The 27,570-nt window shown below is 39.1% G+C and overlaps 2 protein-coding genes across 12 annotated transcripts in view; one reads left to right on the forward strand and one right to left on the reverse strand.

Moving 5' to 3' along the window:
• Nucleotides 1-3,223, forward strand: part of NSUN6 (NOP2/Sun RNA methyltransferase 6) — an 80,291-nt gene extending 77,068 nt beyond the window's left edge. For all 4 annotated transcript variants that reach the window (XM_070601317.1, XM_070601319.1, XM_070601315.1 and 1 more), the window contains one exon: nt 2,197-3,223. The gene's annotated coding sequence lies outside the window, so the exon portion shown is untranslated. The remainder of the gene's footprint in view (nt 1-2,196) is intronic.
• Nucleotides 1-27,570, reverse strand: part of CACNB2 (calcium voltage-gated channel auxiliary subunit beta 2) — a 353,051-nt gene that overhangs the window by 9,752 nt on the left and 315,729 nt on the right. For all 8 annotated transcript variants that reach the window (XM_070601312.1, XM_070601310.1, XM_070601313.1 and 5 more), the window contains 3 exons: nt 26,983-27,063; nt 26,462-26,520; nt 17,494-17,603 (listed from right to left, as the gene is read on the reverse strand). In XM_070601312.1, the coding sequence (XP_070457413.1) occupies nt 17,494-17,603; nt 26,462-26,520; nt 26,983-27,063 (250 nt within the window). The remainder of the gene's footprint in view (nt 1-17,493; nt 17,604-26,461; nt 26,521-26,982; nt 27,064-27,570) is intronic.

Consider the following 27,570-nt stretch of genomic DNA (forward strand, 5'->3'; position numbering starts at 1 on the left):
ATTTGTTTGAATTTCCTTTAATAACAGTTATTAAAATAAAAATTATATGCTGATAATTCTTTTCATAATAATTATAAAGTAATTACTAACACTATTGTTTCTCTCTTCTCTGTTGATCTTTAAATTTTTATACTTGCTGTAACCTTGCTTCTTCTTTGTGTCCTATGAATGTTTTCATGGCCACTGACCCCCCCCCCCAACAATCAAGTTCCAATGTAAATTAATATTTACTGTAAACATTAAGAAATTGGATCAACCCACAGCTAACATCATATTCAACAGTGAAAGGCCAAAAGCTTTTTCTTTAAAAATCAGGAACGAACTAGGCAAAGATGCCCACTCTCACCACTTTTATTCAACATTGTATTGGAAGTCCTGGCTGGAGCAGTTAGGCAGGAAACAGAAGAGGCATCCAAATTAGAAAGGAGGAAGTAAAACTCACTGTTCACAGATGACATGATATTATCTATAGAAAACCCTAAAGATTCCCCCAAAAGACTGTTAGAATAAACGAATTGAGTAAAGTTGCAGGATACAAAATCAGTATAGCAAAATCTGTTGCATACACTAACAACTATTATAAACAAGTGGGACTACATCAAACTAAAAAGCTTCTGCACAGCCAAAGAACCCATCAACAAAAATGAAAAGGCAACCTACTGAATGGAGAAAATATTTGCAAATCATATATCTGATAAGGGGTTAATCTCAAAAATATAGAAAGAACTCACACAACTCAATAGCTAAAATAGAAACAATCTGTTTAAAAAATGGGTAGAGGATCTGAATAGACGTTTCTCCAAAGACGACATGCAGATGGCCGACAGGTACATGAAAAGGTGCTCAACATCACTAATCACCTGGGAAATGCAGACCAAAACCATGAGTTATCACCTCACACCTGTTAGAATGGCTGTTATCAAAAAGACAAGAAATAACAAGTGTTGGCAAGGATGTGGAGAAAAGGGAACCCTTGTGTACTGTTGGTGGGAATGTAAACTGGTGCAGCCACTATGGAAAATAGTATGGAGGCTCCTCAAAAAATTAAAAATAGGACTAGTATATGATCCAGTAATTCTACTTCTGGGTATCTGAAGGAAAGAAAAACACTAATTTGAAAAGATATCTGTATCCCCATGTTCATTGCAGCATTATTTACAATAGCCAAGACATGGAAACAATCTAAGCAAGGGATGAATGGATAAAGAAAATGTGGTACATATTTGACTAATAGCAGTCAAAAGAATGAAATCTTGCCATTTGCAACAACACGGACCTTGAGGGCATTATGCTAAGTGAAATAAAGGCAATTTATTTCAGAGACAGAGAAAAAGACAAATATGATCTCACTTATATATGGAATCCAAGTTAAAACAAAACAAAACAAAACGAAAACTCAGATACCAGACAACAGATTGGTGGTTGCCAGAGGTCGGGGTAGGAGACGGGTAAAATGGTGGAGGTGTTCAAAAGGTACAAGTTTCGAGTTATAAAATAAATGGGTCCTGGGGATGTAATGTACAGCATAGCAACTACAGTTAATAATACTGTATGGCATATTTGAAAGTTGCTAACAAAGCAGATTTTAAAGTTCTCATCAAGAAAAAAATTACATGTGATGGAGGTTAACGACTTATTGTGGTAATCATTTCACAATAGATACGTATATCGAATCATTATGTTATACACCTGAAACGAATGTTTTATGTTGATTAGATCAATGAAAAAGAGAGATTCGATCACAAAGACTTTCATCTGTGTACTCAGTTAATAACAGCTATTCTCAGCCACAGAATCCTACACCTTAGATATAACTTCATGTTTTTAGAGGTTTGAGCACCATATATTTTTTTTACTGGTTATAAATGTAAATGTAATATGTGTTCATTGTATAAAATCTGGATAACAGATAAACATGAGAAAGTAACCCATCATCTTATCAAATATCCAGAAATTACTTCTATTACTGTATGTCAATGTATTATGTATATATATGTGCATATATACTTAGATATTTATATATAATATTCTTACATACATAAACATTTTACACTTTTTAAATGAATGGGAAAAATGAGATATTTTAAAAGATTTTAAAGTGGCTCTTCAGAGTCCCAATGCAACCTATTAGTAAATAGACTTTAAGGAAAGATAACCAATAAATTCTGAAGAAAATACTTTTATTTTGACTTCCAGGTAAAAATGATGCCTTCAGAAAGCAATGTATCCATACCAGGGATTCTCCTTTGACAGAGTACAACATGGTCAGAATTTATTTCAAAAAAGAAAAGTCAAAGACTCTCCCGACATTCATTTCTGAAACTGAAAAGCCGGCTTCAAGTCAATTTGAGTTAGAGTTGTCTGAACTAGAGAAGGAATGCACACTCAGCATCTTGAAGACAGGGCACCTTATTCATCTCTTCACATCCCACAGTCTCTTGTACCCTTTGAATTAAAACTAGTGCTGATAAAATGAGTAACATTTTTGTCTATGCTTTATATCTCTGATATCTAAAAGCCAAACCCAGGAACAATCATAATGTTTTCCCCAAGATGAGAAAGAAGGCATGTTAACTTGTGTGGAAAGAAGTTTCTGTAATCAAACACTACTGAAAAAACAGAGAAAGGAGGCTGTTATTTTCATTGTGGCTAGTGTTGGGGGACATCTAAGTGGTCAGGAATTAATAAGACCTTCAGGCAGCTCTAGGATTAGTTATTTAATGGTAATTCCAATTCCATTTTCACAACTACTAAGCACAAAACTCTGATTTTGAGAAGTGCCTTACTTGTCTTTAAAAAAGGAAATCTGTTGTGGAAATTAAGAAAAGGAACCCATTTAAAATTGAGTCAGGAGGCTAGAAGGGGGAGTGCCCATGCAGTACCACATGGAATCAATTACAGGAAAGATAGTCAATTACAGATGCCAACAAAAGTCTCCTCAACAGGAAAGAATCATTAATTACAGGAAGAAATGTACACTGCATCCCAAAGAGAAATCAACTACTCCAGCAACTCAGCCTATGAGAAATCATCACTACCCTGAACTGGTGCTTTTCTCTAGTGGACATCCCTTCAAAACAACCCCTCCCAATTTCCTGTTTTTCTCTATAAAATAGTGTTCCTCTCCCCTGTTCGTTGGATTTGCATATGGTCTGTCATAGCATGCATATCCCAAATTGCAATTCTTTGGCTATTCCTGAATAAACTTACTTTGCTGGTAAAATAACTGGCTGTTTTATTTTTAAGGTTGACACTAAATCCCTTTCTAACCACCTCTTCCTTCCCCCAAGCTTCCTCTGTCTCTGTGCTCCCACTCCAGTGCAACAAAGTGGCCTGGGGCAGAAACTAGGTTTCGTCACTTCATGGAACTGTGTGATCTTTGGATATCGTGCTCAACTTATGGGAGCCTAAATATTCTTATCTGCAAAATGGAAATGAGGACTAAATGAATCAACATGCAAAAGCATCTATTACAGTGCCTGGCCCATAGTAAGTGCTTAATAAATCTCAAGGATAGCTTTGTACCTTCCTCTGTTAACACTTATCACTGTATCTCAATGATGTGATCAAGAACTTTTCCAATAGGTAGTGAACTGGCCGAAAACTGGAAACAATACATAATTATTTCTATTCCTTCCTTCAGTTCAATGCCTGGTATCTCATTGGCACTCAAAAAGTATGTTGAAACAATGAGTCAATTAAATAAGGTAATAAGATCACTTCTTAAATAAACGTAGTAGGCAAAAGCTGCTGTTGAAGAAGAGAGTCATTAAATAAATCTTTAAAAATATGAAAAACGATTTGACTACTAAGATAATATTTAGATGAAGTACTCCCCTTGGGTGGAGATGTTGCTATAGCTGGGCCATCAGAACAATGTTGTGAAATAAAAATTGTGCTGATTCTCAAGCAGACAGCTACCCTGGTAATGGATAAGTCAAAAGGAGGGAAGAAATAAGATTCAAAAGATGAACTAGTCCCATAAATTCCACATTACAGCAAGGCTAATTTATAGCCTTCTATCATCAGTCCTTCAATCTCCATAAATTATTTGTTTTCTCTCTTCCTAAGAGAAGGCAAATGGTCAAGTAAATGCAGTCAACATCCCTGCAAGATGGCGCACTCGATGGAAAAATCTTGGATGGTAGTCAGGACATCCAGTGTATTGGCTTTATAACTTAGCAGGTGCCTTAGCTACACAGATCCTTTCACTTCCTGTGGCTCTCAGCTCTTTACCATACAGCGATGGGCTTGACCGAGATCAGTAATTGCGAAACTTTAGCATATAGTAGAATCACCTGGCAGGTCTGTTAAAAGAGATTGTAGGGCCCCACCTCCAGAGTTTCAGATTCAGTAGGTCGGGATTCCTAGCTAATGCCCCATGATGCTGATGCTGTTCATTTGGAGACCACGCTTTGAGAAGCACTGATGTAGATGATCTCTCCATTTGTCATGCCAGTTCTGAAGTCCCTGGTGCTGTTAACCTGTGATTAACTTTTTAAAAGGGAAACTTTTATTCAGATAACTGTACATTCACACACAGTTGTAGGAAATAATACAGAAAGATCCCTTATACCCTTTACCCAGTTTCCTGCAGTGGGAACATCCTGTAAAACCATAGCACAATATCACAAGGATATTAATATTGATACAATTTGCCAATCTCAAGATTTCCCCAGTTTTGCTTGTATTCATCTGTGTGTATTTAGCTCTGTACAATTTCATCACATGGGAGGTTCATGTATCCACCACCACAGTCAAGAGACAGAACAGTTCCATCACCACAAGGAATAAATTCGACAAACTTTTCAGAAATTATCTAAGTTGGCCCTTCACCTGGGTTAAAGATATGTACCAAGTTGTGAACATTATTATCCGACTGCCTGTATTGCTAACATACAAAGTAAATGCCTTTCTTTTCTCCCTGCATGCTATCAGTTGCAACGGTTGCCATGTGTACAGCTAATACCTAGCTCCACTTCCTTTACTGTTTTATTCACTCAATATTTTACCACTTCCAGTACATGGTTTTTGCTGTTGAGTGGTACAATTATGTACCACAACCACATATTTGCATACAAATGTGTGCAAAGATGTACCGTATTTCCCTAAATTGTCCCTGGAAAGTTGCTTGTGGTAAAACCAAACCATAATGTGAAGGTAGTATAAAGTCAGGCAGTTTAAAGAAACTCCAGGGTGAATTCCCTTATAAAGCATTACTGTAATTATCTAAATTTATTACTTTTAAAAGTTTCTATTTGGAATTGGCAAATAATTGTACCACCATACCCTTTACTATTTAAATTCAAGTAATATTTTTTACTTTTAGGAGTATAATAGTCTTTATTTGCCTTCTCCAAGTTTGAAAAGTAGAAACAGTAGATATTTTAAATTATGATGCTTGACCAATATTACCATTGAGATAAGTTAAAACTTTTATGAGCCTATATAAAGCCATCACACATGCAAAGATGTCCTGTAGCACCCCCAAAATCTGAGGACAAACTTTAACGCTTCAGTTTTCAGCATCCTTTTTCTTCACACAATGGTACATTAGCATCATGAAGTCCAAAGGCAACACGCTATACTTTTGTTTATGCAATGAATGTTTTCTAAAAACTTCTGCATAAAGCAAATTTCTATCTATCAAATTATATTTTCAATGTACTGGATCTTTCATCCTTTGGAAATAATTGCTGCACTTGATCTCATCTATTAAACTTAAGGTAAATTTTCTCAAATTTAATTTCTATTAAATATATATAAGAGAAAAAGATGCTTTTAAAATAAGCTCCCCACGTTCACTCCTACCCACCCTTGGGTTAACAGAAGTTGCAAGCTAATAAATAATGCTTAAAAGAAGTTCTTAGTCATTGTCTCTGCCCCAAAACCCAGTGCAATTGTTTACCATTCCTCCGACACACACTCTCCAGCTGCTCACAAATATTGAAACATAAGCACTGATTTAATTTGAGTTAGATTTGTGAAGTGTTCATACTTTTTAAAAATAGACAACACGATAGAGAACCTGTCATGCAGACTTAGAAAAATATGCTACATGGAAGTGGTTTAAACGGTAAGAAAATTGCCTTTAATATAAGCAAAGATTTTAGTGTTGATACTTCAATACAGATAGTTTATCCTCTTAGGGAGCAATATAGTAACAATAATCCTCCTCCCCCTAAAACTTCAATATATCCTTAATGTCAGCAAAACGACAGCTTAAAAGTGTACCACGATAGGAAATAACTGGTTTGCCCCAGAGCAAGCACAAAACTCTGATGTACAGCAAACGCTGAGTACAAAGCCATTTTCTGAGTCTGCATAAACACAAAGGCCACAAAATCACGGCGGGGTGGGAGGGGAGGCAGCATCACGGGGTGACCGCCTTCCCATCCAATCATATTTTACGAAGTGCCTACTTTGTGCCTGTGACTGCGGCATGTACGGGGAAGCAATGATGAGCCAAAAGAGATGCAATCCCTGAACTCAGGGCTTATAATCGAGCGGAGAGACAGATGGTAATCACTCACTCAATGCATGTAAAATCACAGCCTTTCGGTGACACAAAGGGGCGTCACAGGTGCTGTGACGTACAGGAGGGAACTGCATCAAAGAAGTGGGAACAGCAGGTGCAAAGGTTCCATGGCAGACAAACAGGACTGAACGAAAGATTGAAAGACCGTGTTGTGGGCTGAATTGTGTCCCGTTACTCCCACCCAAAATTCATATGTTGAAGTACCAACCCTGAGTACCTCAAACAGATTTGGAGAGAGGGCCTTTCAAGAGGTAGCGTTAAAGGTGCTCACATGGGTAGCCTCTAATCCATGAGACTATATTTGGAGATAGGACCGTCAAAAAGGTGATTAAGTTAAAATGATGCCGAGAAGATGGGGCCCTAAATCAATGTGACTGGTGTCCTCCTAAGAAGAGAAGGAGACACCAGGGATATGTGCACACAGAGGAAAGGCCGTGTGAGGACACAGCGAGAAGGTGGCCATCTGCAAGCCAAGGAGAGGGGCCCTAGGAGAAACAGACCTGCTGACACTGTGGTCTTGGACTTCCAGCCTCCAGAATTGTGAGAAATAAATGTGTTCCAGCCACCCAGACTGTGGCATTCTGTTATGGCTGCCTGGGTAGACTAATACAGACCGTATGGTTCCAGGGGAGGGAGAAAGGCAGAGCATGGTGTGGAGTGAGGCTAAGAGGTTCGGACATGTGTGGTTAAGGAGTTTTGTTCTAGTCTAAGAAGAAGGAAGAGCTATTTAAGGTTTTAGGCAAGGATGTGCCATGAACAGATTTGCTTTTTGAAAAGATTTTGCTGGCTCCCGTCTGAAGAACTAAGAGATAAAGGTCAAAATAGCTGGGAAGCAGTTACAGTGCTCAGTGTACTTTGAACTGGAGCAGTGGTTCAAACCCTGTATATAATCAGACAGATCTGACATTTAGGAGATGAAACTGACAAGACCTGGAGATATTCTGGGAAAAGGAAGTGAGAGAACTCAAGTATCAAGATGGCTCCAGAGTTTCCTGGCTTTCAGAATGGAGATAGGCAACCTGACTTGCATTACTCAGATAAGAAACCCTAGAAAATTCAGAATATGGGAAACATTGTAAATTCTCTTTAGCATATGCTAAGTTTGAGGAATATACCAGGCAACACAGACAAGTAGGATACATAATTCTGAAGATTAAAGGACCTATCCAGTTTGGGATACAAATTGTGAGCCATCTGAATATAGGAGGTAAATAACCTATAGGTATGAATAGTTTTGCCTAGAGAGAGAACACGCGATAGATATAAGAGGACCCAAGATGAAGAATTAAGAATTCCTAACACGTAAAGGCCAGGTAGGACAAGGCTGCAAAGAGGTAAGGTGGGAGGGCCAGAATCAACGGTGTTGAGGAATCCAAAGGAGAGGGAGCTTCAGGGAGAGAGAAGTCAGCCCTCTCACATGGGACTGCCAAGTCAAGGAAGATAGAGTTGAAATGCGTCCACTGGACTAGTAACATGGAGGTTACTGGTACCTTCTTTAGCACTAGCTTTTTTGGTGGAGTAATAAAAGTAGAAACAAGTTTGGAATCAGCTGGAGAGTGAAAGGTGAGTGGAATGGAGACACTAACTGTGGAAAGCTAAAAATTTGGGCTGTGGGGGGAAGGGGGAGAAAGATGGAGGAGGGGGGATAGAGAGAGGTAGGGGTAGGTAGAAGTCACTGAAGAGACTTTATGGGTCAGGGCAGGGTATTTTATTGTATTTTAACTTTTTCATTAAATTCAATTAATTTCGAAAAAACATCCATCACTTAGGAAAAGTCTATCATTAAAATCCCAGATTATAGCACCATAAAACTGAGAAGCTGGTAGAGGATAGGAAAAGTGAATTTTCTTATCCAACTGCTTTTCTTACAGTGCTCATTTCTCACAAGGCTCATTATAGAAACAGATTCAAGTGGGTTTTTAAATTTTAAATTAATGTAGAGTAATATTGAATTCTTGAGGATGTGCAGTTATATGGATTTTAGCACACGTATGCTTTTGTGGAACCGCTGCCACCCTTTGGATACAGAACAGTTCCATTCCTCCCAAAGCAACCTCGTGCTTTCCCTTTGTACTCGCCCCCTCCCCCAGCAACCACCGATGTTTGTCACTAGATTTTGGCTTTTCAAGAAAGTCATATAAATGAAATCATAGAGTATGCAACCTTTCCAGACTGACGTCTTAACTGGTGATTCATCCAAGTTGTTGCTTGTTTCAATAGTTTGCTCCTTTTTACTGCCAAGCAGTAGTATTTTACTGTATAGATATACCACACTTTATATATTCACCCACTGAAAGATATGTGGGTTGTTTCCAGTCTTTAGATATTATGAATAGAGCTTGTATAATGATTCATGTGCAAGTGTTGATGTGAACATAATTTTTGATTTCTCTAGGGTAAATACCTAGGAGTGTGATTTCTGGGTCACATGGAAGGTGTATTTTTAAAAACAGCTTTATTAAACATTAAACTGTACATATTAAAAAGGTACAATTATGTAAGTTTTGACATTTTTACACACCCATGAAACCATGAACACAATTAAGATAGTGAAATATCTATAACTCCCCCGAAATTTCCTGGCACTCCTTTGTAAGCCCTCCTTCCTACCCTTTTCTGCTGCCCCTCCCCCAGCCCAGGCAACCTCAGACCTGCTTTCTGTGACTCTTGATTAGTTTGCATTTCCTAGAGTTTTATATAAATGGAATCATGCAGTATGTACTCTTTTTTGGTTTGGCTTCTTTCACTCATCATAATTCTTACAAGATTTACCCATGTGTATATCGATAGTACAGTGGTTTCGCATTGTCTGGATATACCACGACTTGTTTATCTATTCACCTGTTAATGGACACTTGAGTCGTTTCCAGTTTTTGATTACTACCAATAAGGCTGCTATGAACATTCATGTTCAAGTCTTTATGTCCAATATGGGTTTTTTTTTTTCTCTTGGGTAAAAAAATTGCATAACTGGGATGAGTGGATCATAAGGTAGGTGTGTGTTTAACTGTGTAAGATGCTGACAAATTTTCCAGAGTGGCTGTACCATTCTGCATTCCCACCAACAACGTGTGAGAGTTCCAGCGGCTCTGCACCCTCACCAGCACAAAGTATTGTCAATTTTTTTATTTTATTTTAGCTATTCTAATAAGTGCATGGTGGTATTTCATCCTTTTAATTGAACCAGCCTTGTATTCCAGGGGTAAACCTCGCTTGGTTATCATGTGTTATTATTTTCAAAAACTGCTAGATTTGTTTTGCTAATATTCTGGTGAGGATTTTGCATCTATGTTCATGAAGGATATTGGTTTGCTATTTTCTTTTCGTTTTTTTCAGTGTCTTTGTTCAATTTGGTATCAATTTTCGTTCAATTAGGTAACAGTGGCCTCCTAAAATGAGGTGGAAAATGTTCCCTCCCCTTTTCTGAAAGATGTTGTGTAGAAATGGAATTATTTCTTCTTTAAATGTTTGGTAGAATTCATCAGTGAAACCATCTTGACTTGGCGATTTCTTTTACTGGAAAGTTTTTAACTTCAAGTTTAATTTTTAAAAATAGTTATAGGACTATTGAGGTTATCTATTTCTTCTAGGGTGAGTATTGGCGGTTTGTGGTTTTCAAGGAATTGTTTGTGGTTTTCAAGGAATCTCATCTAAGTTGTCAGTTTTATGTCTGTAGAGTTGTATGCTTTCAATGTCTGCAGGGTCTGTAGTGTTATTTGCTCTTTCATTCATGATACGGTAATTTGTGTCCTCTCTTGTTTTCCTTTGTCAGTCTAGCTAGAAGTTCATCAATTTTATTTATCTTTTCAGAGAAACTGCTTTTGGTTTCATTGGCTTTTTCCCTACTATTTTTGTTTTCAGGTTCACTGATTTCTACTCAAATTTTATTGTTTCCTTCTTTGTGGTTGCTTTAGGTTTATTTTGCTCTTTTTTTAGTTTCTTAACATTTTATTATTGACATATGACCTTTCTTCTTTTCCAATATAAACATTTAATGCTATAAATAGCCCTTCAGGTACTGCTTTAGCTGTGTCACACAAATTTTGATATGTTATTTTCATTTTTGCTTAGTTCAATATATTCTCTAAATTCTCTAGAGATGTCTTCTTTGATGCATGGGTTATTTGAAAGTATATTGCTTAATTTTTAAGTATTTCTAGATTTTTATATTATCTGTTATTGATCTCCAGTTTAATTCTATTACGGTCCGAGAGCATATTTTGCATGATTTTAATTCTTTCAAATTTGTTAAGGTTTGTTTTATATCTTAGGATATGGTCTATCTTGGTGAATGTTCCATGTGAACTTAAAAAGAATGTGTATTTTACTTTTGTTGAATGGAATGTTCTATAAATGTCAATTAAATACAGTTGATTGACGATGCTGTTCAGTTCTTCTATATCCTTGATGATTCTTCTGTCTACTAGTTCTATCAATTACTGAGAAAGGAGTGTTGAAATCTCCACCTATAATTGTGGATTTATCCTTTCAGTTCTGTTAGAGTTTATTTGAACTATTTTGGTCATCTATTGTTAGGTGCATGCACAGTTAGGATCGTCTGTCTTCTTTGTGAATTTACACTTTTATCATTATGAATGTCCCTCCTTATCCCTGGTAATCTCCTTTGCTCTGGAGTCTAGTCTGTCTGATATTAACACAACCACTCCATCTTTCTTTTGATTAGTGTTCGCATGGTATACCTTTTTCCATCCTTTTATTTTTAACCTACATATATCATTTTCTTTGAAATGAGTTTGTTGTAGACAGCATATAATTGAGTTATGATTCTTTAACCCTTTCTTACAATGTATTTTAGTTGGTTTGTTTAGACCATTTACATTTAATGTATTTATTGAAATGTTTAAATTTCCATCTATTATTTTATTATTTGTTTTCTGTTTATTCCCCTTATTTTTCTTTCCTCTATTTCCCCTTTCCTGTCATCTTTTGGGTTAGTTGAACATTTTTTAGTATTCCATTTTAATATATCTATTTTATTTTTTTACTATATTTCTTTCAATCATTTTTTTTAAAAAATTATTTATTTATTTATTTATTTTTTTGAGAAAGATTAGCCCTGAGCTAACTGCTGCCAATCTTCCTCTTTTTGCTGAGGAAGACTGGCCCTGAGCTAACATCCATGCCCATCTTCCTCTACTCTATATGTAGGACGCCTACCACAGCATGGCTTTTGCCAAGTGGTGCCATGTCCGCACCCGGGATCTGAACTGGCAAACCCTGGGCCGCTCAAGTGGAATGGGCACACTTAACTGCTGTGCCACTGGGCTGGCCCACAATCATTTTTTTTAGTGGCTGCTCTAGGGATTATAATATATATACACTTAACTTTTCATGGTCTACTTAGAATCAACATTTTGCCTTTTCAACTGGAAATCATACCACCATAAAGATCCCTTTGTCTTCGTTCTTTGTGTTTGTCTTATAATATACCCACCTACATTGAAAAATCTCATCAGACAGTGTTATACTTTGTGCTTTTTAACTGTCAAACATACTTTAAAGAACTCAAAAGGAGAACAGTTTGTTACATTTACCTAGATAATTACCATTTCTGTTGCTTCATTCATGATCTTTCAGGTTTCCTTCTGGTATCATTTCATTTCTTTCTAAAAGACTTCCTTTGATAATTCTTATAGAGCAGGTCTGCTGGCAATGTGAATTCTTCCAGTATTCTGTCACCTGAAAATGTCTTTATTTCACCTTCCTTCCTGAGGGATATTTTCACTGAGTATATAATTCTGAGTTGATACCACTTTCAGTATATTATTCCATGTCCTTCTGTTCTCCATGGTTTCTGATGAGAAACTGACAGTTGATTGAATTGTTGCTTCCTCATAAGTTGTGTATCATTTTTCTCTGTTTGCTTTTAAGTTTTTTTTCTTACCTAATTTTCAGTCGTTTGCTTGTGATATGAATAGGCATGGATTTCTTTGGGTTTATCCTATTTAGGATTCATTCACCTTCTTGAATCTGTAGGTTTTTGTCTTTTGCCAAGCTTATGAGGTTTTAAGCCATTATTTCTTCAAGTATATTTTCAGCCTCATACTCTTTCTCCTCTCCTTTTGGTACTTCAATGACATGGATGCTAGATTTTTTGGTACTGTCTCACCACTTCCTGAGGCTCTGTTTATTATTATCTTTCAATCTTTTCCTCTCTGTTGTTCAGACTGTATAATTTCAATGGACCTGTCCTCAAAGTTCATGTCCATTCTTCTATTGAGCCCATCCAGTGAGGTTTTATTTATTTACTAGTTATTAAAATTTTCAGTTATAAGAGATATTTCTTCTTTATATCAGATCTAAATTTATAACATATATTTTAGTTATTGAATAAAATAGAAGAGAATTACATAAACTAACACTGCATTAGAAAAATTAAAAATAAAACTACTCAACCCATGGCTGAATGGTTAAGTTCGCGCACTCCACTTTGGCGGCCTAGGGTTCACCGGTTCAGATCCTGTGCGTGGACCTAGCACTGCTCATCAGACCATGCTGAGGTGGCATCCCACATAGCAGAACTAGAAGGACCTACAACTAGAATATACAACTACGTACTGGGGGCTTTGGAGAGAAGAAGGAAAAAAAAGGATTGGCAACAGATGTTAGCTCAGGGCCAATCTTTAAAAAAACAAACAAAATACTAATAATAGAAGCCACCATGGACTGATCTGCTACTAAGCGCTACCAAACTGTATCATGTGCTTCTCACAACCATCCTAAGAGATATGTTCTCAGTATTAGTGTCATTTTAGAGATGAGAAATGGACTCAAAGACTAAATAATCTGCTAGATTGAAATCAACAAGAATAGGAAAGACCTAAGAAAAGCAAGAAGTATAAAATAAAGATAAAAGCAAACTTTACCAAATAGAAAATGGAAAAAATGGTAGGATTTAGTACTATGAATAATCTTAAAGACTAGCATATACTTACATATCTGGAGTATTAAAGTGTCAGTTTTGCACTAAGTTATAACTTAAACACGTTTCCTGTACAGTAGAGTCCACACACCACACACGTGATCTAACATGTTACACTGGTAGGGGAGGGGGATCCCCTGACCATTCTCCTGCTGGCTTATTTTTCTCTTTCAAATTACCCATGTCCTAGTGCTACCATAAGAAAAACTAAAAATGCTGACACTTACAAAGAATTAGTTAATATATAACACACACATTCCCCCTCTTGAAACTATCAGAAAAGGCATTTGCATACAGAGTTTCCTAGGATCAGATGACAGGTGTAGCCCCTGTGGGTCACCGATCCATTCTGTGGCCTCTGGACCCACCGCCACCGTCTTTCCTCTGAATCTCTGCTTTATTTGAGTGAAGTGCCAAGTCAAGGATGAAAATTTCCTGTCAGGAAAGTCAACAGATTTTGCCAGTCTTCGTCGTCTTTGACCTCTCTAGCATCTGGACCACTAGAACATCTCTCCCCTCAGTGTGCTCTTCCTCCAGTGCTTTTCCCTGCACTGCTCTGGCAGCTGTTTCCTGTTCTTCCTCAAGACTCTTCTTTCCCTGCCCACCAGGCAAATGCTAGTTCCCTTCAGGGCTCTGGGCTCGCCTTGCCCTCCTGCCTTTACTCACTTCTCTGGCTACATGTGTACACTGATGGCTTCCAAAAATAAAGTACAAGCCATCCTTGTGATTTGTGGATTCTGTACCTGCAAAGTTACCTACTGGCCAAAGTTAATTTGTAAGCCCCAATCAACACTCATGGCAATTTTGCAGTTGTGCAGGGACATGCAAACAGTGGCAAAAAGCTGGAGTTCTCCAATGCACACATTCTCAGCTGAGGTCAAACAAGTTACACTCTGCCTTCCTGTTTCGGATCTCATGTTGTAAACGTGTCCTTTTGCTGGTCTATTTAGTGCCATGTTTTTCTCATTTTGTGCTCCTCCCCCCCCCCCCCCCATGGTTTGACTATTTAAAACAGTTCCCAGTGTAGTGTAGTGCTGTCTCGTGTTCCTAAGAGCAGGAAGGCTGGGATGTGCCTTATGGAGAAAACATGTGTTAGCTAAGCTTTGTGCAGGCGTGATTTATAGAGCTGTTAGCCGTGACTTCAAAGTCAATGAATCAACAGTATACATCAAAGGAGGTGTCTTTAAACAGAAGCATGCATAAAACAAGGTTATGCATTGATCAGCTGATGAAAATGTGACCAGTGGCTCGCAGGAACCTCCCCCTGCTTTTTCCTTAAGAGCAACGGCTCAGTATTCGCTACTTCAGTGTTCACGGGGACCTTATGGAACATAACTAGTGCGAATATTGAGAACTGACGGCGTCTTAAGCCTTATCCTCCCTGTTGAGTTCCAGATCTATGTATACAATTACCTGCTGGATATCTGGAAGCTCCCTAACACCGCAAATACAACATGTTTACAAATGCAGCCACCATCTTCCCTATGTCCCTCCCCAGACCACTACCTCACACAAGCTCCTCTTCCCGAACCCCTCAGCCCCAGAGTAACACCAACAACCACCCAGCTCCTCAAAGCAAAAACTTAGAAATCATCTGGGAGTTCTCTCCTTCATGTTCCACATTCAATAGATTGCCAAATCCTGACTATTTCTCTCTAGATTCCTTTCATTCTTCTCATTCCCTCTGCCACTGTCTTATTTCAGGCCTCACTTATTCTCTAACTTGAATGACAACAACAGCCTCATAAATGACTTCCCTGTCCAAATCTGGCCTGCTGCTACAGGGATTCTTCTAAAGGCACCAGAGTTTTAGTTTCTGCACAGAGTACTATTTCTCTCTGATGCTGCTTCAACAGAATCCTAATTTTCCCCTCACTTCACTCTTGCCCTGGTCCATTCTCTTCTCCATCATGCTGTTAGTGATCCTTCTAAAACATAAGTCAGATTGTGTCACTTCTCTGCTCCCCTACAGCTTCCCACCACATCCACAACTAAGGCCTGCAAAGTGCCACATGATCAAGCCCTCCACAGTCTCTCTGACCTCATCTCCCTCTGCTTATCCCTCTCTAGTCACACTGGCTCCCTTGCTATCCCACAAACATCTAAGACGTGCTCCTGCCTCAGGGCCTTTGCACTTACAGTTCCCTCTGCCCAAAACACTCTTTCCTCAGGTAGCTGCAAGGCTGGGCATTCACACTATAAATCATTCCGCTAACATGTCACTTTCTCAGAGAGGCCTCCCCCGACTTCCCCATATGAATTCACTCCCCGCTCCTCAGCTCCAAACTCCTTATTATCTTCCCCCTGCCTCTCTTTCTGGTGTCATCTCCCACCTCCCTCTTTTTTAAACCAAACATTGAGGCAAAGGAAAGCACCAGCATTTTCCAGAAGTCTCTTGATGATCTTGTGTTAAATCCCTATCACCTTCGCCACCCCTTTCCATTTTTTGGGGGGTTAAATGCTATCATGCTTCAAGTCTCAGCTCAGGCTTAGCTCCCTGGAAAAGTCTTGCCCAGGGGCCTATGACCCCCTGATCTTTGGCAACCAGGTCAATGCACGGCCACCTTTCTGTCCACTCTTACTTCATGGGCTGTTAAGTTTGCTTATTGCTACACCAAGCTCCTTGGGGGCAGGGGTTTCATCTAATTCATCTTTTTATTCCCAGGCTTTAGCATGATATGCAGTGTCTGTGCATTTTAAAATAATATATAGTTAGTAGTTACAAAAAGCCTTGGCAATCTAAACAAATCTCTTATGCTGATTCAACTGATGAGTCCAAACACATCGCTTGACCTTGTCAATCAGTTGAATCAATGAAATGGGCGTTCCGTAACAATTACCGTGAGCATCAAAATGTACAGAAAGAGGTTTAAGGGTCACAGATGATAAGGATGTGAAAAGAAATCACTGTTAACATGACATATGATCACATTTTCCCCTCAATATATTTCTAAAGCTATACTACTGAAGTTTAGTCAATGAAGAGTTGTTAGGTGACGAAGAACACCAAATTCTATGAAGTATTATATTCATTACTAACAAAGTTTATTATTTTTAATAGTTTCTCTATGATGTATATAATATACTCCAGAATGAACTAAAAACTACGTTAAAAGCCAGTCTTATATTTACATATTTGATATATATTTACATCTTTTTATATATTTATATTTATAGTTTATATAAGACATATATTTAACATATAAACAGAAAAAAATTAACTAAAATCAAAGATCTCACACAACCCTGAGAAAATTCACTTTATAAAAACAGAAACCTAACAACACAGTAAGTTACATGCGTAACAGAGATTAACCTAAAACTCCAAGCACTTGCCAAAGAGATGAAATAGTTCCCAGAGGGTCTCATTTCATCAAATTAGTACATGGTAATAAACAGTATCCAGACACACCCTGTAAACACGTTAACTAAAATCTCTAAACTCTTCTCACAAGTACAACAAGAATATCGAGGTCAGTGGAAAATGGCCAGGAATGGACTTCATCCTTTATCAGTCTCAACGCACACAGACACACACACGTTATCCTAATTACGATATAATCACAGATATAATTCAATTACTGAGGGATTTCAGATAGTAGCCATCATTTATGGAAGACACACTATGTTTAAGCCTTACAGTAATTCTACAAGATAGTTAATATGTATTTTTTTTAGATAAGGAAACTGGGCCTTAAAGAGGTGAATAAACTTGTTCATGGTATCACTGATGCAAAGCCAGGAGTTTTTCGAGTCTGTAGACACCAAAGCTCACATTAGTGAGAACAAACCACAACCGAAACATTAATGCCGACAGCCTGTGGAATTTTTAACTCAAACTATCAAAACAAATCGCTCCGTTCCATGAAATCACGAAGACTGGAGCATGTTGCCCTCACTGGCAACATGTGTCTGTTTCTCCTCTGCTCTAAGACACATGGAATTATCATCTAGTTGGATCTTCTCATTGGCAGCCTCAGGAGAGAAGCTCATGAGCAGCGCCCAGACTTACCTAAGCTTGACCTTGTGTTGGATCTCTCTATTATTGCGTGCTTACTGGGATTGTTTAACACAGAGCGTTTGGCCAGTGAGATGTCAGCGGTGACCCTCGTGATAGATATCCTGTTGAGGAAAAGGTAACAGAACACCCTGAGATTATTAATTGAATAAAAGTAGACAGAACACATGTCCAAAACTCATCTAAGTATGAAATATATATCATGACCATATTTTCAAACCAAAAAATGTTAGGGCACATAATTGTTTTTTTTTTTATCCCGCATCTACCTAACTTAGTATGTAATGGTTGCTTACCCGGTACCAGGCGCAGACTAAGCATCATGTCATTACCTGGATTATCTCCTTACATCATCCCAAATATTCTAGCAGAGAGGTGTATTATTAGCCCACTTTTGCTGAGGAAGAAAATGAGCCATTGGTAGATTATTTATCCAAGGCTATATATTTACAAAAAATGGGATTTGACCCCAAACTCTTGAGAGCCTATATCCTTGGCCCTTGTGTTGTAATCCCTCCCATAAGTATGGTGCTGTGATAAGCATGAAGAATAAATAAAAACAAGACAAACATGGTCTTCCCTCAGAGAGCTAAGAGTCTAGTGGCAGAGATAGGTAATAAATAAGAAAATAATAAAATTAAAGATTAAGATGACTGTTGTGAAGCTGAGGTAGGTGTTGTGACAGACAATAATGAGTTGAGGGGTCATTTTAGATAGGGTAGAAATGAGAACAACAAAATTTGGGGGCTGGAAAGAGTAAATGACTTAGACTGGAGACAGCCACATATACCAGCCGGCAGTAGGAGAAAGTGTGGAGCCAAACAAAAAGCTCACAGTACCTCTGAAGAAGAGGAAGGTTTGGTTAAAAGTCTGTGTCAGAATTACGTCACCACCTTCCCTGTACTACATCAACCCACCAGGTGATCCTTTCCCTATGTGGTGTAAGACCTCTAGTTTAGTCTTGACAGGCAATAAAACAGAGGGCCTCTGACCAGGGGACCCTAGGCAGAGCAGGGACAGAGAATACATACTATTTGGAAAGGAAAGGATGCTAAATGCTGATCCCCCAGCCCTCTTCCTCATCTTAGAATTTTGGTTGTCAAGGTTATATCTTTCAGGTGTCAGGAGATTCTTCTCTGGGGATTCTGACCGCCAAAGAGAAGAGACCCAAAGACAATGACTTTGGTGGGTTCCAATATAAATTGTCCAGTGATGTTGCCCTTCAGGGAAGCACAAAGTTGACAAGCTCCACCTATGAGCACAGAATTTCCAATTGATTATTTGATGCCACATTCTTAAATCTGAGCACAGCAGTGTTCCCTGGGCATCTTAGGAAAACCTCTAACATGAGAGATTAAAACAAAGAGAAAAATCAACAATGAATAATATTCAAAGTTGAAAGCCAGGAGATGATTATACCTATGAAACTAGAACAAATTTCTATTTCAAAACTCAGGATAAGAAAAAGTTTTGGGAATTAAATAGTTAACAGTGAGAAATGAAAATTCACAAGACAGGCTAGAAGATAAAGTAAAGAAAATCTACAGAGTAAAACAAACGAGGCAGAGATGGAAAACAGGAGAAGTAAGGTATGAACGTTAGAGAACACTCAGGAGATTCAACTTGCAGACGAGAGTTCCAGAAAAAAGGGAGTCAAGAAAACAGAGAAGAGGAAACTGAAAAAATAATTCTAGAATTGAGAGTCTGATTTTCCAAATGGAAAGGATCCAGCACAAGTTGAAAGCACAAGTCCAAGTTGAAAGTTCCACACCAAGACATATTCTTATAAATTTCATGACACTGGGGACAAAGAAAAACCTAAACGGCAGTCCCACAGGAAGGGTCGGGAACTGAAATTTTTGTACTTCTCAACAGCAACAATGGAAGCCAGAGGATAATGGAGCAAAAAGTTTTCAAAATTCTGAGGGGAAATTATCCCAATCAAAATTCCATAGCTGTTTTAACTATCGATTAAAAGGGAGAGTTGATTAAAGACAGTTTTAAACATTCAGAGTCTCAAGAAGTTTTTATGTACTCTTTCTAGGGAAACTATTGGAGGACATTGTTGACTGAAATGACAGGATAAACCTTGAAAGAAACCAAGGGATCTAGGAAAAATGGGCTCCAACCCAAAAGGAAAGTGAAAGGAATCCCAAGGATAATGATGAGGGCTGTCCTTGAATGACAAATGTGCACCCAGCAGAGAGAGAAACTGTCCAGACGAGAGCAGGCCAGAACGCTCCCAGAGAGAGGGTCAAGAAGACAAAGCTGAGAGACTACGGGATGCTTTTAATACATTGTGAGGAGAGTTAGACAACTGGGGGAGAATTTGAGGCTGGATTAATGCCAAATACAGAGAACATTAAGTAAGTGTAAAAAGTAAAATTATTTATCTCATAGAAACCACAAAGTAAGTACACAAGAAAAAAGAATTATAGTATATGACATGGCTCATTTGAATATTACTTATATGATCATAATAAATACTAAAAATAGAGCCAGTCAAAATTATGATTTAACTGTTGGGAGATCGGAGGATGAGATGCATGCAGGTATGTGTACAGGAGAGACAGGAAGAATATGCATGAGAGAGCTAAATATTCTTCATGGTAGGAAGTCAATAGATGATGCCTAACACTGAAAACTCTAGTAGTGAATGAAGCATATTATTTAGAGGCAAAATTGAATACCAAAAGATACAGCTAAAACAGTTAAAAGTGGTTGCCATCCGGAGAGCAGCACATTTAGTAAAGTGTGGAAAGGGACTATTGGCTCTTTTGCAAAAATATTTTTATTTATCTATATACCATAAAATTCATTCATTTTGGTGTCTCATTCCAAGAGTTTGGACCAATTCATAGAGTTCTGTATCCATCACCACATTCATGATGCAAAATAGTTCCATTACCTCCCCAAATTCTCTTGTGCTGCCCCCCCCCCCCCCTTTGTGGTCAGTCCTCCTCCCTACCCCAACCTGGCCACCACTGAGCTGTTTTCCATCCCTATGGTTTTGCCTTTTCCAGAATATCATTGTAACCTTTTGAGTTGAGCTCCTTTCACTTTGCATAATGGATCTGAGATTCCTCCATGTTGTTGTTTCATTTCTCTTTATGGCTGAGTGAGATTGCTATTTTTAAAAAATAAGTCTATCTGATTTTTAAGCTTTTTGTACTTTGATGAAAATTTTATTTAACATGTAAAAAGCAATAACCAGAAAAGTGACACGAAACCCATCAATTTAAAAATATTTAGTTTCATTATTATTTCACAATGCATTCACAAGTGAAATCAGGCTATATGTGGGAACAATCCAAGGCTTTGTCACTGTTTTCAAATGTTTTTATTTTGGGGGGGTGTAGTAGGGTAGGGTGGTGCAAAAGTATTCCCTTTATGCCGAGCACCTGCTGGCCATGGAGGGAGTCACTCATTCAACACAGATTTACTGAGTGCTCACTCTGTGCCAATCATTGTTCAGGATGCTCTTATGGGACTTAAATTCTTGTGGGGTGGAGGGAAGCAGACAGATGTCTATGTCAGGTGGTGATAAATGCCATTAAAAATAATGTAGGATAATGAGGATACAGATGGAGTGCCGTGGAGGGTGTATTTTTGGTGTTCAGGGAAGACCTTTCAGAAAAGGAAACCTTTGGTCAGAGACCTGAAGGAAGTGGGAGAATAAGCCACGTGGATATCGTGGGCTGAGGTAAGAGTGAGGACCTAAAGGGCTGGGCATTACATTAGTCCAGCTGAGTGGACCACACGCTACTGATGACCAGAATCTGGGTCTGTGCCTCTAAGGAGCCCTGGACACTCACTGGGAGGTGGGCTGCCCTGTGCTGGGCACCACCCTGGGGATACAGTGGGGACAAGAAGGACAAAACCTGCTCAGGAGTGTCTCACAGTCAGCCTGGGGGAACCGATTCAGCGGAAGGGGAGGATTTTCTCTAACAATACATCTTCCTCTTTGTCCCACATGCTTTGTCCTTCTGCATATGGTATTGCTCAGCCGGGCGTCCACTCCCTGCTCACGTGGTTAGCTTTGTAGACTGAGAAGACAGGCCACTATCCTATTCCAACTCCTTAAGCTATGCTTTGGGAATTGTCATTACCTGAGGTTCTGCCAAAAAACAGATCTTGAAAATCCTAAGGGCAAAATTCTGGGGACAACTCAGTTTAGGGGAGTGGCTCTCAACTCTCACAGTGTAACAAAATTGCCACATATGCTTTCAAAGTTACCTTAGGTCCCACCCTAGAGATTTGGTTTCAAGTAATCACAGATGGGCCATAAGCCCTTGTTTTTTCTTTCGTATTATTTTTAAAAGCACTAAAGGTGATTCTAACATGCAGCCAGGGTACAAAACCACCAGTTTAGAAGAAGATGTTTCTATGTAAGTTTCCCATACGACAAAATAAAGTGATGTGATGTTTCCCAGGATGACTGATTTCCAATAAGATTCCCATGTGTGCGATTCAACATGTACATATTCCTACAGCAGTTCAGTTCACGTTCTAACACTTCAGCGCTAGGAGCTGACATTTTCAAAGTCACTGGGGAGGAAAACCAAATTCATCACTGATGGTCGCTTTCCTTCTTGCCCTCAATTTTGTTGTTAATTTACCTGTCACTGTCCTACAAGGTGAATCTGAAGATTGCTTTGTTTACATGACATAGTTGGTTAGGGTGGATTTGATTTAAATGGTCTATTCTATTGCACACAACAGAAAGGATAACGATTTATCATCTTCTTTGACCTGACACACTTACGCTATTTTAACTAGGATCATGATTCTGCCAACTCTCCAGGGCTTCAACAAATGCACTTAACTAGGTTTAAGAACAGAAAAGAATTCCTATCAAGACTCTTTCATCACTAATACTTCCTTTCATATTTTCTGCCTCTTAGGCTTTAAATTTTTTTTTAAATGAATTTAGTTTACTTAATAGAAAACTAAGGAGTAATTTATTTTTCCCTTTTAGAATTTACGTGTCTATTTAGAATTAGACATACTTGACACTTTTGATGGGTTCCCACCCTCTATTGCTGTCTTGGCTTGCCCAAAGCAAAGACATTTAATGATTCAGTTGCTCTGGATGTCTTGCCATGGGTAAAAAAGTTAAATTTTTGCATGGCTTTTTGAAATATTCTGCCTTATGGAGCCTATCACTTCCTTTGAGGAGCTTTAATTGGTGATCACAGGCTAGAGTGTTCAACTTCAGTGCTAAAAGTCAAGACGAGCCAAGGCAGGTCCATTAAAAAAGCCATATGAAAATTACTTCTGGCCAGAAACAAAAGAGCGATACGACATTCAGATTTTATTTGTTTCTTAAATGAAATCAATCTGAATGGCTGATACTTTAGAACACCGGTCCAAGATACACCCTATGGCTGGGATCTATCTTTCAAATTCCAAACTTAACTCAGGTTTAAAAAGAAGTGGGAAGTCAGGAAATTCCATCTCATCTCCCCATCTTTGGCATTTAGGAAAGGGCAGTGGGTTAACGCAGCCACAGAAAGCATGGTGCCCAGTCTAGCAGAATTTTCTGGGTATGCACGCTCCTGAAGACAATTCCAAATTGTGATAAATGACAAAGCCAAGAACGAAGAAGTGAAAGCCAACTGGGCCTGATTAGAGGTATGGCTTTTACACTTGGCCAGAGCCTGATAGACCTGGACCCAGCCAAAGGCCCAAGGACCAAGCTGTGTTTCCTGGCACAAAATAAAATATATTTCATAAAGACACGGAAAACCAAGAAAATCTAACAAGGAGCATTTGGTTAGGTCAACTTTGATTATAAAGTCTTATTTTACCTTGGAACATAGATTCTTTTTTTCCTTTTTCTGTTTCTTTCAGTCTTTTGCTTGATTAGTAACTAACAATATTTATCCTGCTATAAAGGTTTCCCTCTCTGTCCTTGCCTCTCTTGTCAAAAGTCAATATAAATTAGAAATGGCCGTAGAAGCAGGTGTGGTCAAGAGAGAAAATACTATATCAAGAAATCTGAAAGAACACTGAAGCCTACAGATATCCTCTATTGTACTTATAGAGAAGGAAAGGAATGTGGAGAAGAGAGGAACCAAATTCATCTTGTTAAAAATACAGAAACATACACTAGCCTTGTATGTTCCCAGATCCCCGATAATCTACTCCTAGTTTAAATTTGGAAGTTTCCATTTTAAACTCCTATCCTATCTTTGATGCTTCAGGAGTTGCCTTAACGTTTACTATGACGTCCACTGGTTATTTGACTCAAGGCTGCGTTTCAATAGACTATAAGTAAGCTCTACGAAGGCAAGGCCCTTGTCTGATCTTGCTCCTCATAATGCCTGGCACATAGACTAGACTCTGCTCAGGAAGTATTTGTTGAAACAAGTTGAGGGCAGAGGGAAAGGATTAAGTCCAAGCTGATTAACATGGCACACTAGACATGGCCCCAGCTTTGTTACCAATCACTCTGTCTAGAGACTTGACTTGAAGACCTCTAGATGGCTTGCCTTACACATGATGCTGTGTCATATCTTGATGCCTTCACATGCTTTACACCCTCTGCTGGACATGCCCTTCTCCTCCTACTAATTCACTTGGTGAAATCTTAGGTACCATTTGAAAACCCTTCCTGGATGTTGACATCCCTAAGTCAGTGTTAATCCCTCCTCCCTTTATGTTACCTGTATCTTGGACACACAAGTGCCAAGCTGCCCTTTCATTTACTTTATATTCTATGACTCCAGGTCTCAGTTTATGATTCACATATGAGCTCCTCATAGGCAATGACAGTGAATGGCTTCAACATCTCTGCATTTCTCTAACAGGAAGTACAGAGCAGACATTTATTCAACATTCATCCATTCATTGTTCACACTGAGGGTTGTTCTAGGCATTGAGACCACCACAGTTCACAAAGCAGATTAAAAAACCCCTGCCCTCACGGGGTTTATATTCTAATTGTGAGAGAATGACAACAAACAAAATTAATAAAGGAAATATATAAAAGAGTTATAGGAAAAAAGTCAAGGAAAGAAGAGAGAATGTGTGTGTGTGTGTGTACGCGTGGGTGTGCACGCACACCCACATATACCAAGGAGAATATCTGAGGGAAAAGTGTTCCTAGCATAGGGTACCGCGAGTGCAAAGGCCCTGAGATGGGCATGTATCTGGGTGTCTGGAACACTCCTGGAACAACAAGGAAGGAAGCGCGGCAGGAGCAGAATGAGCAAGGGGGAGAGAATAAGAGGTGAAAAAGGTAATCAGCGGTTGGGGGTGTGGATGGTCAGACCATAGAGGGTCTTATAGGTCACTGTAACAACTGTGGTTTTCACTTTGAGTGAAAAGAGAAGTCACTGGATGGATCTGAACAAAGGAGTGATGAGATCCCACTCATAGTTTAACAGGCTGCTGAATTGAGAACAGACTTTAAGGGAACAATCATAAAAGCAAGAATACATGTTAGGAGACTATTTATTGCAATAATTCAGGAGGGAATGATGGTATCTCAGACCAAAAGGATAGCAGAGGATGTGTGAGAAGTGGTTATATTCTTGATATATTTTGAAGATACAGACTGTTAGCATTTGGATGTGGGATGTGAGAGAAAAGAACAGTCAAGATGATTCAATGATGCGGGGCTGAAGGACCCTAGGACTGCAAGATGAAGAAGCTATTAGTTGAGATACGGAAGACTATGAGAGGAGCAGGTTTTGGGGGGGAACTGGGAGGTTTAGTTTGAGAAGTCCATTAGATATCTTGGTGGTGATGTCGAAGAGGCAGCTGGATAAATGTGTCTGGAATTCAGAGGAGAGACCAGAGAAGGAATGCTATTTAAGTGTCTGACATGGAATGAAATCACCAAAGAAGCGAGTGTAGACAAAAGAGAGAGAAGACCGAAGGACAGCCCTGGGCTCTCCAAGATATCTAGCTGATGAGGAAGAACCAGAAAAGAGACAAAGGAGTAGCTAGTAAGATAGAAGGAAAATCAGGAAAGTGTGGCTCCAGAAACCAAGCAAATAAAGTATTTAAAGGAGGATGGAGTAGTTCACCATGTCAACTGAGTGGAGGACTGAAGATTCACCCCCAGACTTAGCAATATGAAGGTCACTGGTAATCTGGTGTGACTCGTTTTGGTTGAGCGATGGATGCATAACTGGAGCAGGCTTATCAAGAGACTAAGAAGAGAACGAGTATTCACAAGTTGTTCAAGGACTTCAGCTGCAAAGAAAAAGATAAAAGTGGGACAGCTAGAGAGGAATGTGAGGTCAAACTTTTTGTCAAAGGAGCAATAACTACATTTTTGTACTCTGATGGTGTTTCCATTAGAACGAGAAATACTGATGAGGAGAGAGGAAAGAATCATTATGGCCGTGTCAGGGTGGGGATGGGGAATGGGATTTAGCACCCAAGTGGCCGGTTTGGCCATTGCTAGGAACGTGGTAATAGGAGGAAAAAGCAGAGCACTCAGGCAAACATGCAAGTAGGGATAGGTGAGGTGGTGGGGAGTCTTGTGCTCCTCCGTTTGCCTCAATTTTCTCAGTGAAATAGGAAGCAGGTTCATCAGAGGAAAGCGAGATGAGAAGGAGGTGTTAGAGATCTGAGGAGAGAGGGGATGGTACGAAGGTCTTTTAGAAGAATAGAAAAGAGAATGGAAGAGGGATATTTAGCATGATTTCTGGGCAGCACTGCACGCCGGTTGATCATGAATTTAGGGTGAGACTAGTCAGCAGGGAGATGGCCAAGCTCAGCTCACGGATGCAGGGGCAGGAACAGAGACCTGGATCACCCAGGGCTGAGGACATGCCGAGCAAATACGACAAATATTTATTGAATCAGACTGTACTGAATGGAACTTATTTCCCATCACCATAGAGACTTGAGAGAGTAGTTTTCCCTTGGGATCACCTGCCTGTCCCACTCGGTTTTGCCTTCTGCAAGGCAGAATGCACAGAACCCAGAATACTGAAATACTCACCGTCCTTCAAATCTGTGTTTTAAAAAATCAAACAATGCTTTCTGCATCATATCCGTGACCTGCAATTGAGCAAGCAATAAATTAAGATACGATAAAAATATTACTAACTGCGATAAAACAATTTTACTCCTCTTAAGAATGTTTGAAAACCTGGGCTTCCCATTTGGAAAAAGCAGTATTGATGTTGCCACATTTTTCTGTTGCTCAGTTCTGATACAATGACCATTAAAGAGACAAAGTTCCCTGAACTTATCCTTTCAGTGACAGTAAATTACATCACAAGTGGTGTCAGTCACTCTCCATTTGATATTATTTCCCCGGAACCAAGTAAATTGTAGGTAGCAGAAATCTCCAACGCAACAGACAAGAGAACAAAACGGGAAGCAATGTATACCGCAGCTTGAAAAACAACGTGCTCTGCTGCTAGAGCTCTTTGGGTGCTAAATTCAGGAGTCAGGACAGGGAGGTGCAGCCACCAAGCAGTCCGGCATGCGAAGGTGCTCCAGAGGGCAGCTACTCACCTCGTACCCCTTCAGAGAAGGGCCCACCAGGACCACTGGTCGCATGGAAGGTACCACGTCATAAGGAGGAGTGTGCTCTGTCTGCAGAGAGACGAGAGGCCTTCAGATGTTTAACAGACATGGGGAACTTCAATATTTTATGTATAAACTGTTCTTTCTGAACTCTGTAATACAAGGCACTAACTTTCCAGACATTTCATTTTTTTTTCTTGCTTGCCTCTTTTCTAAATAAACCCAATCAAAGACTGGTGGGTTTATTTTCCTCAAGTTTTCAAGTTACTGAATTGTCTACAGTTTCCTTGCTCTCCTCCAGAAATGCTCCTGACATACCAGTTGCGAAAGCAGGAGATGCTGCTTTTGAACAAAAACTAGCTGGTAGAACAGAGAGAAACATGCATGCAGAACAGGTGCTTCAGGCTCGCCTGGAAGTTAATACTGCTTTTCAGATGCATTTGAGTTTTCTGAAGAGTCAAATGATCAGACCTAATAGAGTTAATTACAGAGAGAAGAGAAGTCTTCTTATCTTTGTTTCTTAGATCTTGTCTTACCTGGATAAAAGCTAATATCAAAACATTGTAACTTTCATTA

The sequence above is a fragment of the Equus przewalskii genome, chromosome 30, assembly GCF_037783145.1.
Source record: "Equus przewalskii isolate Varuska chromosome 30, EquPr2, whole genome shotgun sequence".
Classification (NCBI taxonomy): domain Eukaryota; kingdom Metazoa; phylum Chordata; class Mammalia; order Perissodactyla; family Equidae; genus Equus; species Equus przewalskii.